The sequence below is a fragment of the Spinacia oleracea genome, chromosome 4, assembly GCF_020520425.1.
Source record: "Spinacia oleracea cultivar Varoflay chromosome 4, BTI_SOV_V1, whole genome shotgun sequence".
In the NCBI taxonomy this organism is placed as follows: domain Eukaryota; kingdom Viridiplantae; phylum Streptophyta; class Magnoliopsida; order Caryophyllales; family Amaranthaceae; genus Spinacia; species Spinacia oleracea.
This window is the reverse complement of record NC_079490.1, coordinates 73,000,316-73,014,310: the sequence shown is the minus strand read 5'-3', so window position 1 is coordinate 73,014,310 and position 13,995 is coordinate 73,000,316. Positions and strand designations below refer to the sequence as shown.

The 13,995-nt window shown below is 32.8% G+C and overlaps 1 protein-coding gene across 1 annotated transcript in view; it reads left to right on the top strand.

The window, feature by feature from the left end:
* The first annotated feature begins 361 nt into the window (after positions 1–361).
* LOC110804409 (CEN-like protein 4) overlaps positions 362–13,995 on the top strand; it is a 39,891-nt gene continuing 26,257 nt past the window's right edge. Inside the window, exons 1-2 of the mRNA XM_056826338.1 lie at positions 362–687; positions 869–930. Of these exons, the coding sequence (XP_056682316.1) occupies positions 490–687; positions 869–930 (260 nt within the window). The 5' untranslated portion in view covers positions 362–489. The remainder of the gene's footprint in view (positions 688–868; positions 931–13,995) is intronic.

Sequence of the window (13,995 nt, the reverse complement as noted above, 5' to 3'; positions counted from 1 at the left end):
CTCACACGTGACAATTAAGAGTATTAACGGTCTAAGGTTCAAGTCATGGGCTTGACTCGATACCATGTTAAATACGGTCCTGGCCCGCGCCCGTCATCAAGAGAAACAGTTCACTCAACAAGTCCAACGGAGTTTGCACCTTAAAACCATATGAAAATAAAGAAAGTAGTCTATTAGCTTTATTAAGTGATTAACTATCTCACTTTTATCAACGCAAGACACTTACATGCTTTGTTTGGGAAGACTTACTTCAAACATATCCGGAAAAGGAGGGAGTAGTATATACGCATACATGCATGCACATAAAGTATAAACATATTCTATTTGTAATTGGGGGAAATCTCTTGCATAATAGTATAAATATGTGGTAATGTTTGAGCATCATATTCATAGCAATATGCAAAATAAAAACACATACACTTGCATTGTTTATATAAGAATCTCGATCTAATAGTAGAAAGTAATTAAGAGATCGAGAAACATTAAATCATGGCAAGAATTATCGAACCTCTAATAGTAGGGCGAGTAATAGGTGATGTTATTGATGCATTCAACCCATCTGTACAAATGTGTATCGACTATAATAATAAGCAGGTTTTCAATGGCTCTGAGCTTTTTCCTTCTTCTGTCACCTCCAAACCTCGGGTCGAAATCAATGGCGAAGATATGCGAACCTTCTTCACCTTGGTAAGTTGAATAAATGCTTTCACAAAAACCGATCATAAACAAGACAAGTTCAATCATCAATTCTAAAATTTTATCCTTGTTAGTTGTCGTACCCGAAGGATACATGCAAATTAAAGGCAATGATGTTGACGTGATTTGTGTTACCTGCATTATTTGATGATTTATTTTTATTTGGTTGCAGGTGTTGACAGACCCAGATGTGCCTGGACCAAGTGACCCTTATTTGAGAGAGCACCTTCACTGGTATGCATTTGGTGTCCCCCAGGCCATAATACTTCAAATTTGAGCTTTTTTATTGCATGCATCATATTTTTGGATTTAGTTTTAATTGGAAAAATTATGATATCTACTGTAGTACTACCCTCGTTTTATAATGACTTTTACAGTTATTATTTGCACAAGGTTTAAGACAAATGAAATAAAATATGTAAAAAAATTGATAATTATAATAAAATATGGATAAAGTAAAAGAGAATATAGGAAGATGGGTGAGTTAGTGAGTGAGTGAGTTGAAGAAAAAAAAAAGAATAAAGTAAGATAAAGTGAGTCGAAAAATATAAATTTTAATTTATAGGGTAACGGGTAAGATGGTATTCCCTCTGTATTTTAAAAAGAGATACACTTTGACCGACACATAGTTTTAGGAGAGTGAGTTGAATTTATTATAATAAGATGAAAGTGGGATAATGGGTGAATCATTTATTATAGTAAAAGGATGATGTAAGTGTAAGGGACCACAAGAAAGAGAGAAATATTAATATAATTGGATGTGGGGACCAAAACATGTCAAAAAAAGAAAGTGTATCTCTTTTTAAAATACTACACCCTCTGTCCCTTAATACTCGCACCGTTTTGACTGGACACGCTTGCCAATGCACAACTTTGACCACCAATATTTTTAACTACATATTATAAAAACTTATAAAATATTAATATTTTGGAAATATGTATATTGAGATGAAGACAACAATGTATTATATATTAACATTTGTTTTCATATACTATAAATAAAATCGGGTCAAAGCGAATTATGTGAATAGTGAAAAAAGTCAAAACGGTGCGAGTATTAAGGGACGGAGGGACTACCGTTTAAGGAAAGTGTATCTCTTTTTAAAATACAGAGGGGGTATATTTTTATATCCCAATAATAATACAATATAAAGCAAAACGTAAAGAACATTTGGTAGTAGAATTTGAAATCTACGATTTTCTTTCGGTAGTACTTCTTAAAACGTAAAGAACGCTAACAAACGGATTACAATGGAGATAATACTCCCTCCGTCCCTTAATACTCGACCTGTTTTGACCGGACATGCTTGTCAATGTACAACTTTGACCACCAATTTTTTTAACTACATATTATAAAAACTTATAAAAATATTGATATTTGGAAAATATATATTAAGATGAAGCCAACAATATATTATATAACAACATTTGTTTTCATATACTAGAAATAAAATAGGGTCAAAGTTAATTATGTGAACGGTGCAAAAACTCAAACTGGGTCGAGTATTAAGGGACGGAGGGAGTATATTGTTCGAGGATTATCAAATCTCTTGAGGTGTATTAGTTTTAGGTTGTATTGTTTGACATTTAAAAGAGAAATAATTAATATAAATGATCATCATTTAGGTACTCTTTTTTTTTTGGCTAAATGAATAGAAAGAAACTAGTAAAGGAAAAAAAAAAAAAACTAAATACAATCTATCTATATAATATACTAAAAGAGAGGAAATCAATGTGGTGATGACAAATGTCACTCATTGATTCGCCTCTCTTTTAGATATAAAAATTATTAAACAAAAAAATTATTTGTTAACTTTCACTTTAAAAAGTATTTGATTCTATTTTCCTAAAAAAAAGATGTCACTCAATACATGGGGAATATTTTGTAAAATCTTTTCTATATTTTGTTAACAAATATAACCAATATTATTATATATCTTTTTATAGTCTATTATACGGAGTACGTAGTAGAATATTTATAAAAAACAAATTGCATTAATCAACCGATTTGTACTTACATAATATATTAGAATACATATAATTAGAAAATCAATACAATATAAATAAGAGTGTATAAAAAAAAAGTTATTATAGTACTCTATAATATTTTAACAACTAAATTCGATAATTATAGCCGCCAATGATTGTACTATTTTATATTTTAGACGTATTATATTTAGCAACTAAATTCGATAGTTATCACCGTCGTTGATATGATAGTAATATTTTACTACTTTAAAAGAAATTTATGTAACTTCCTTAAACAAGAGCAAAACTTGCGTAATCTAATCAATCTACTACATAATTCCTCAATTTTTTAGATGCAACTCTTTAATTTTTTACATTAGCTTTTATATTCACACATCGCTCTACTTTTTTCTTTTTTTTTTATGATTAATTATTCATATTATATGTTGAACATAGCTATGTATTCCGTAGCATTTTGTTGACTTTGTCTAAATATTTACATAATACTACCATTTTATCTATTAATCTATATACTATACTAAAAGAGACGAAATCAATGTGAAGCTGAAAAATGCATCTCTTTAATTTGCCTCTCTTATAGATATACAAAATTCCAAAAATAAAGTATTTGATTCTATAATTATTTTGTTAACTTTCACCTCATAAAAATATTTGATTCTATTTTCCTCAAAAAAAAAAAAAAAAATCATTTTACACATGGGAATTATTTTGTAAATTATATTTTCTATAATTTGGTAACAAATATGACCAATATAAGTTTATCTTTTTATAAAAAAAATTAATCCATTTTAGTAGTCTACTGATATTGGATAATTAGAATACAAATAAATTTGAAAGTCAATCAAGTATATGTGATTAAGAGATAATTTTTTTACTATAGTACTCTATAATATTTTAACAACTAAATTCGATAATTATAACCGCCATTGGTTGTACGATTTTATACGTAGTATATGTAGCAACTACATTCGATATTATCCATGTCATTGATAGTAATATTTTACTATTTTTTATATAAAAAAAACATGTAACTTCCTTAAACATATATTGCGTAATTTAATGTATCTACTACTATACTACTCTACTACTTAATTCCTCAAATTTTAGATAAAACTCTTTGATTTTTGTACTACCTATTATATTCACATATCGCTCTACTTTTTCTATTTTTTTTTTGTGATTATTAATACTATATGATGAACATAGTCATGTACGGATTACCCAGTAATATTTTTTTGGATTAGTATAAATACTTGCACAATGTTGTAATTTTTTAAAAATAATTTTACTTATTTGATAGTTTAAGATATTAACAGTTGTTACTTATTAACAACCGTGAAAATAAAATTGGTTAATCCAAAAACATGGAAAAGTAGTAAACAAGAAAACAAATGTGCAACTAACACATGGTCCTCTCTACTTAAGAAAGCTCCACCAAATATTTTAGGCTAAACAATTGAATTATATTTTGGTCAATTTTTAACACCATCTATATACATAGTACTATACCAAAGTAGAGGCATCGACGTGGAGCTGACAATATGATGTTCTCTGATGTGCCTCTCTTATAATATACTTCCTCCGTCTTTTAATACTCGCAACGTTTGTTAGTTTCACGCATGCCAATGCACAATTTTGATCATTTATATCTTAAATTCTTTTTATGCAAAACTTATAAAAAGTTGATATTTTGAAAATACACATTGAGACGAATCTAACAAGATCCCACATGACTATGTTTTATCTTATATAAAAAGCACTAAGAATAGTCAAAGTAGATTATATGAATAGTGGCAAAAGTCCAAACGTTGTGAGTATTAAAAGACGGAGGAAGTAAATAACTATCGTATGATAAAATAATTAATATACTTCATATTTATTTTACCTACATCGTACCTTCTAATTACTTATGGTAATAATAGATTATACTACGAAATACTTATTTACTTATGGCCAATAAATTTGTGGAGATGTTTAAGTATTAGATGATTACTCATATGCTTAAGAATGACTCATAATAATCGATTATACTACTAAGCACTTATTTACTTATTCTACCTACAAATGTTTATACTCCGTACTATAGTTTGTGGAGATGGCAAACTATATATGTATCTATATCTATATATTCTGTACTATACCAAAAGAAAGTCAAATTGATGTGGAGATGACAAATGTCTCTATATGATTTGTCTCTCTAGCTTATAACATAAATAATGACTAATTGTAAACTACTAGATGTAATATGAATTTTTGTTTAGAAAGTATGTCATATACTGGATGCGGATATGTATAACGTACGTTTACCTTTGTTCATTTATTATTTGTAATCAACTGAATCTTTGCATGCATTTTCTGATAATCGATATGGCGGAAAATCTTATAATAGTTGAACATGTACTATCAGTTATATTATTATAATACTATCATCTTTCTAAGAATTAGTGTCATATAATGAATACATATATGAATAACAAACTTAAACTCTTGATTTTTATATTTTACAAGGTTGTCTCAAACATTTTATATGCCCAATTTTAATTAACAAAATGAGACCCATATCCATATTTTTTTTATGACGGGCCCTAGCCTATACTTAATCTTAAATCTCAAAAATAAATTATGCCACATTCTCATTATCGTAATATTTTTTCCATATATTTAAAAGTTAGTTGAAAGAAAAAGTGGCTTATTTATCGAATATAGTGATGTCAATTGTCAATGTGGCATGTTTTTTGGGAGACCCCGTTCATCCGCCCCCAAGTGGATTATTTGTCGAAAGTGGTGACGGGTACGCAGATAAATTTTTAGATTGGACATGCACGCGTTGCTGATCCTTCATCTAATTGATTAAGAATATGTAAAAAAGTTACTACTAACTTACATATTATAATGTTTTATTTATTACTCAATTACTCTAATCAGACAAACGTATTGTCAAAAACTCTAGAATAAGTTTTAAAATTCAAAACTATCTTACCAAAAAAAAAAACTAAGTCTACGGGTGTGTTATTTTAGGCTGGGATACTGGATACACCAGAGGGGGAGTCATGAAGCAGGGATACATTTTACTTTGTACCTCTCGAGACGGGGATTGAGAGTGGTGGGTATCGTTCCTATCGTGGATGGAGGGGATAGAGATGAGAATTGTAGGCGGGTATAGTGTGCAGGCCTCGCCTCGCCTCAAATTCATCTCTAACTGAATACATTAAATGGTGTAATTAGTTGTTAAGTGGTCGGGTAATTAAGTTAATGGGGGACTGTGCGAGTATTAACTGGGTATTACTATCGAAGTGAAATAGTGGATGAGATCATTAATTTTATTCTTGACACAACATGTGAATAAGAAAGAAAATAAATTTATTTAATGTACTCTTATTTGTTTTAACTGTTTTAATTAATATGACACCGAATGGGAAATAACAAATTTATCCATCATTAAGTATAATTTTGAGGTTAGTTATAGCTCTATTTTGATGATAATTGTCTACCATATTTCATATAAATTTATGTTTAGATTATAAATCGTGCATCGCACGGGTATTATACTAGTATGGTTCTATAGAAAATGAGCCCGATCAAATTTCAGTCTACGCAGCTGCTCTTGCTTGGTTTTGTGCATGTTGAACTCGAGACCTGTCAACCTTGTAGACAACAACGTTTTTGGAAAGGACTTCCCCTGTTGCGAATATTATGAAGAACCAATTTGATTTTAATCTCTTCATTATCTTGATGTTGGAGACTGCTAACTAGGATGGTAGAGTCGGTTAAAATAGTATTGTCTCAATGTTAAAGTGACCATGAAATTCCATTTAAACAAGTTTGTGTCACTGCGCGAGCAGCAGTACTCGCTATTCCGTATGAGTTCCCTTTCTTCATAGCCTCTCTGAATTGTTCTTGTGAAAAAATTAACCAACTCATTCCCCTACGATGGGTCGATTAGTACTTTTCTCCCATTCGGCATCAATTAATTTGAAGACGTAACGAATTGAAGTGTTAAGTATCTTTTCTCTTCCTATATCTGCACTCTGGAAGCTTGGAGGAACAGAAGATTCACCTGCGGAATTTGCAGATGATTATTTACCTTTTACCTTGATAAAAACATTGTGTTGGTCTAAAACATCTTGTGCGAAGGAGACAACCATTTGTCATGTTGTTGTTTGATCCCTAGAAACCTTATTATTTTATAGCTACCCATGCAAAGAGTACATTTAGTGGTTATGAAATAGGGATATTGGTACCTTAACCTTCTGTGTGAGCTTAAAAAAACCCGGGCATAGTAAAGAACCCAATCTTAAACAAATATTTTCTCATTGTAATTTGAGAGGATACCTAATGACCCGCTCGTCCAAGCATGTTACGTTGCACTAGTATACACATATGGAAACATGTTGCATATCGTCCGTTTGTGCTTCACATCGACAAGTTTCACACATAATATTCACTTGATCGAACCCCTCTTGAACGTAAATTGACCTTCTCTCCTTCATGATTCTCCAAAGGTAAAGTTTCCATTTTGGAATGAGATCGAGTGACTAAAGGGTCTTATAGAAATCTATTCAAGGTCCAGGTTATCATAGTTTTCATGCAGTTGATGCATGTAAGCATAACCAGATTTGACTGTAAAGTTTTCAGTTTGATGATGAGGCCAAACTCAGATATTTGTTTGTTGAGAGTTAGGCAAATATGTCCATTGGCGGACCTAGTGTTGTGCATGGTGGTGCCCTACCATTATTTTTGGCAAAAATGAAATAAGTTATACATAGTAATATACATTATTCGTGCACCACTAACAAGAAAATATAGTGGTGGTTAAGTGGTTGGGTTATTACTTCCCGTGTATCCGTGCCTGAATCCCAACAGTTGCATTTTTTTCCTTTCTCCCTTTCTTTCTTTTTTATTTGCTTTATTATGTGTGATTTTTCAATGGTTTTACCCCTTTTATTTATTTATTTTCTTTCTCTCTTTCTTTTGCTTTGTTCTATGTGATTTTTTTAATGGTTTTACCCCTTTTATTTCATTTCTATTTGTCTTTTTATTTTTTATCTTTTTTTATGCTTTTGTTTTTCATCCCTCCCTCCTTTTCTTTTCCTAATTTCCTTTTCAGTACATTTATGTTACAACTATTTTTAATGACATTTTGTATTGTAAACTTAAGTTTGTGCCTCTGCGCGAGCTGCAGAACTCGCTATTCCGTATGAGTTCCCTTCCTTCATAACCTCTCTGAATTGTTCTTGTGAAGAAATTAACCAACCCATTCCCGTGCGATGGGTACTTTTCTCCCATTCGGCATTAATTTGAAGACGTAACGAAGTGTTAAGTACCTTTTCTCTTCCAATATCTGCACTCTGGAAGCCTGGAGGAACAGAAGATTCACATGCGGAATTTACAGATGATTCTTTACCTTTGACCTTGATAAAAACATTGTGTTGGTCTAAACTAAAACATCTTGTGTGAAGGAGACAACCATTTGTCATGTTATTGTTTGATCCCTAAAAACCTTCTTATTTTATAGCTACCCATGCAAAGAGCACATTTAGTTGCTATGAAATAGGGTTATTGGTACCCTAACCTTCTGTGTGAGCTTAAAAAAACCCGGACATAGTAAAGAACCCAATCTTAAAAAAATATGTTCTCATTGTAATTTGAGAGGATACCTAATGACCTGCTCGTCCAAGCATGCTGCACTAGTATACACATATGGAAATATGTTGCATATCGTCTGTTTGTGCTTCACAAGTTTCACACATAATATTCACTTGATCGAACCCCTCTTGAACGTAAATTGCCTTCTCTCCTTCATGATTCTCCAAAGGTAAAGTTTCCATTTTGGAAGGAGATCAAGTGACTTAAGGGTCTTATAGTAATCTACTCAAGGTCCAGGTTCATCATAGTTTTGATGCAGTTGATGTATTTAAGCATAACCAGATTTGACGGTAAAGTATTCAGTTTGATGATGAGGCCAAACTAAGAAATTTGTTTGTTGAGAGTTAGGCAAATATGTCCATTGGCGGACCTAGTGTTGTGCATGGTGGTGCCCTACCATTATTTTTGGCAAAAATGAAATAATTTATACATAGTAATATACATTATTCGTGCACGTACCACTAACAAGAAAATATATTGGTGGTTAAGTGGTTGGGTTATTACTTCCCGTGTATCCGTGTCTGAATCCCAGCAGTTGCATTTTTTCCTTTCTCCCTTTCTTTCTTTTTTATTTGCTTTTTTATGTGTGATTTTTCAATTGTTTTACCCCTTTTATTTAATTTTTTGCTTTCTCTTTCTTTGGCTTTGTTCTATGTGATTTTTCAACAATTTTACCCCTTTTTTATTTCATTTTTTATTTGTCTTTTTATTTTTATCTTTTTTTATGCTTTTGTTTTTCATCCCTCCCTCCTTTTCTTTTCCTAATTTCCTTTTCAGTACATTTATGTTACGTTACAACTATTTTTTAATGACATTTTGTATTGTAAACTTAAGTTTGTAATAATCATCTATTCTACTCTATACATTTCAGAATTCGACTAAGGTATTAAATTTTTTAAACCACGTATATTCCTTGATATGCCAATAATTACAATAATGAGGATGAAGTTATTTCAAATTTTTCGTATTAACCAAAAGTTAAGCAATTATTTACGGCTTTTGAAGTTTTATATTACGGTGGCCTACCATTTTTAGGTTTCGAGGTCCGCCATTGAATATGTCGATAGAATCCGACGTGCATCGTTAGATTCAAAACACTCCCATAGCTTCTGAGCATTCCAATTTCTTCCATAGTTCATAAGGAAGTTAGAAACCTTGCAGTCTTGATGCAGTTGCTGAAGGTAAGCATAACCAGATTTGACTGTAAAGTCCGCAGTTTGATGATGAGGCCAAAATAAGACATATGTTTATCAGTCAAGTAATTCTATCGACAGAATCTGCCGTGCATCGTTAGATTCAAAACATTCTCATACCTTCGCAACATTCCAATTTCTGCCATATATAGTTCAGATGGAAGTAAAGAAACAAAAATATCTATATATCATTGGGGTACTTATGATATAAAGAAACAAAAATTTCTTAAAATTAGTCAAAATAACCCTGCTGCTTGTCAACATATAATTAAACGATTTCTAAGTTGAAAGCTTGGGCTCGATTGAAGTTGCAACACTTTAGCCCGAGTTAAATCAAGTTTCAAGCTCTTTTAAGACAAAAACGTTTTGTCTACTTTAACTTAAAATTAAACTCTGCTTGATCGAGTGTTCAAATTGTACCAAGTACGTAGTACAGTAAATGTTAGGGTCCGATCCTCAGATCATAAGTTTATGCAATTCTTTACTGTTTCGAAAAGACGATTGTTTTGTGTTTCTTTACGGCTCTCTTAAGCCGGGCCTAACTTGACGCGGCTTATAAAATCTAGAGCTGAACTCCGGTAGCATGAAAGTCAACTTAATAGTGTCCTATCGGAACTGATCCCTATACCTATCTACTTGGTCTGAGTTAGAGGGCTAGATAATTTAAAAATAAGGAGAATAATGATAAAATCCTCACTCAAGGTGTCTTTAGTGAAGATTGGAACCCCAACCTTTTAGTTAAACGGCAACTTTTGTGTAAGACCGCCTTACCGAAAAGACCACTTTGATTGTTTAACTAATTGGTTGCATTGTTTAACTAATTGGTTTCAGTGCTTAACTAATTAGTTTCAGTACTTAACTAATTGATTACCGTGCATAACAAATTGGTTTTATTGTTTAACTAATTGGTTTTATTACTTAACTTATATGATACCAATGTGGTCTTTTATATAAGACCGTCTTATATAAAAATTTGTAAATGTCGAAGTATATACTTTGAAAAAAGGAAATTATGACAATAATCTCCTACAGGGTACTATGCAATGTTCAAATATATACTTAAAAATAAGGACATTATGTAATATGACAATAATCTCTATTATATAAGTGAATAGCTGAAGTTATTTTAGTAAATCCACTTGTGGTGTTCCCCTTAGATTACTAAAATACCCTACATACTTATAAAATAGAGAATATAATGGTAACCTATCCAATAGGAAAAACCCAAAAAAGCATTTTTATCAATCTAGCCCCTTAATTAATTCTTACCATTTTAATCAATCTGTTTATATGCGTTCGGCTCTATCTAACTTATCTGTTTCTTATATTTGCATGCATCGCATTTATATTATATTTTTACATGTTACGTTATTTCAGGTTTAAATGCAATAACTCAAATTTGTTTCTTATATTCGCACGTATCGCGTGCATATAAAACTAGTCTTCTATAGGCAGGGCCATCTATAGCGAGGTCTAATAGGACCTCCATCACAGGGCCCCAAATTTTTGGAGGCCCAAAAAAATTTAGTGTTAATTTATATAGTCCAATTATTGGTTATATAAGGTAGATCGTGCAAATAGAAGATACTTAATTGATTTGTGGATCAATGGTACAACCTTCTCCTAAAATATCATAGGTTGTGAGATCTACCATCAATATGTACATTTTTCTTTTATTTTTTAGTGTTAAAAAAACGGGGCCTTCAAATTTCAAGAGACGGCCTTGTCTATAGGTACTATACAATGTCGAATTATATACTTCTACATTCCATATTTGGCCACCAAATTATTATTTTTTTTTTCCGGGGAACCGAAAATTGTTTCAAAACAACACATTAACACTAGTAACAAATGACAGCTTGACACCAAATAAAGCCATTTATCAAATCAGGCATCTTCAAAGAGAATCCCATTACTTCCATAGGATAAAATTAATCAAACATTTAAGCACACCTGTTAGGGTATAATTAATTTTATTTTAAAAAAGGTAGGTCTTAATGACAATTTTCTAGTTCTCAATCACACTAAAATGATAACTAAGAGCCAAGCTGGGTCCTTATATCATTTAAATCGGATGATCTAAATGGTTCTCGTATTATTAATGACATTTTTGTAATTATGCAACTTTTAAGATGATTTTCATTTTCTTTACTTTTAAAATTTTACTTTTTTACCATTTTATTTACTCCCTCCGTCTCTTTTTGTTCTTTACGTTTTTCTTTTTAGGTGTCCTAGTTAAAATGTTTTGAAAAATTCTCTTTGATAGCAATCAACTCTTGCAAATTCTCAATGGTAGCCAAATATTTTCCAATTTCTCCCAAATAGCATTACTTTTTAAAATTTTCTCTATAATAGCATTTTTTGTGATTAGTAACCTAATAACAAAGAATTAGCACGTGATTAATAGAAAATTTACCTAATACGTGTGCTTTGTAATTCCTTTTATCCAGAATTGTTTTGTCACTACTTTTTTTGGACCAATCCCCAAATCAAGACATTAAAATATAAGAATGAGTCTACAGTAAATGGCGTGTACCGATATATACCACAGCTGCTATGTATCGCTATGTATTATAAATATAAATAATATTCTATAAAATTAGCAAATTAATTATGTAAAATATACTCTCCATCTCCCTGCCTCTCGCATATTTTTTGCTTTCTGATTGCATCTCCCTGATTCTCCCAACTACACTAAGCAAATCAAATTTATTTTTCATCCTATTAAAGCCAAAATTATTTGCTCAGATAATTGAACATTCAAATTCCCAAAAAATGATACTACAAAAATGCAGCAAATTTGGGATAAAGAAGCTCACTAAACAGATACTCGTATTTGATTCTTTTGTAGGCAGCCTTGATTAATGAAAACAATGTAATTAATTGGAATTTTTTTGGTGCAATATTTTTTTGTAACTGTGTTAAATTAGTTTAGTGGTGTTTCTGTCGGAGAAACTGTAAATATAATATCTTGGGAATTAGCTTGATCGATGACGTATTTGACCGTGATTTCCTTATAATTAACCAACCACCCGTGTTATCGTTTTTAGACAGTCCCTGAATATGTCCGAGGAACCTTCGTGATACTTAAAATTAGATAAGTGATTGTTAAGTGAGAAGAACTAGAGAGAGAGTAACTGATTTGTTTTTTTAGGTAATGATTAGATAAATTTTTTAAATGATTACAATAGAGTATTTATATGATTACACGGGGGCAATTATGTAATTATGTCTACTTTTAATGAACAGCTGTCCTCCTTGATTCAGGAGACATAAGGGCATTTTCGTCTTTTTATATCGAGTTGGGCTGACCATGTATATGGGCCCAAACAATTAGCCCCACGCTTAACATAGGAAATGACGTCTTCGGTATATCTTGTGTTGAGCGAATTTCATACGGAGCAGGATTTGTTTTCCTTCTTTGTTTATACCAACGTCAAGGGACCACCCCTCTCTTGGAGTCGAGGAGCACTCCTTGTGTTCGTCGAGGGATTTCCTCTTTTGGGCGGAGTGCTGTCGGGTGTGTTGCGTAGACTTTAACTTGATCGGCCTTCATCTAATAGCGGGGATTGCGTGCTGTAGAGGGATGTTCATTCCTCCTATGTCGAAGAACACGTTGTAGTCCTAAGTGTTGGTGAAGAGTTCACTTGGTCGAGGAACTTTATGGATTCGGTCGAGTAGCATTGATGACTTCATTCTACATGTCGATGGAGGGCCTCCTTGGTTGGGGAGTTTCGGGTGCTCGACCGAGGAGCTTACCGTTGTTGTAACGAGTAGCCAACCGACGAACTTCCTTCTGTCCGGTCGAGGAGCGTCGGACGTATGATGGCCCAAACCGCTTTATTTTTCTTCTAGATTCCGTTGTGTGGACGTCGAGGAGCTTCTTTTTCGTCCGTGTAGGAACTCTTAGTCGAGTGACTTCCCTTGTGTTATGTGATATTGACCGATCGAGGGACTCCCTTTGTCGAGGAGCTTCCCTTTGGGTTTGCGTGATGTTGGTTGGTCGAGGAAGCTTGTTTGTCGAGGGACCTCCTTTCATGCTTGTGCGATATTAGCTGGTCGAGGAAACTCTACTTCCTGTGGATTCGGTCTAGGGGCTTAACAATACGCCCCCCTCCCCCTTACGTGGATGAGGCTTTGCCTTGGTCGAGTAGATCTTCGGTCTTGGTCGAGGAACATACAGCTGCCCACTCGACGGTTGCCCGAATGTGGCGCGTCGTCCATGGTGTTGTCGGGGAATCTTTGTATGAGTCGATCGCCTTATATAGTTAAGCAGTACTACACTTCCCTTTGTTCGAGCAGGGGCACTTGGTCAAGGAGCCTCACATGTTGTTGTGGGTACTTCGCGCAATGCCTTGGTCGAGGAACAACCCCATGCGTTTAATCAGGTTCGGTCGAGGAACAACCCTATTTGTTTTTGGGTGTTGAGTCCCTTGGCGTAACAATGTGAGTGCATCCAGTTGCTAAGGTA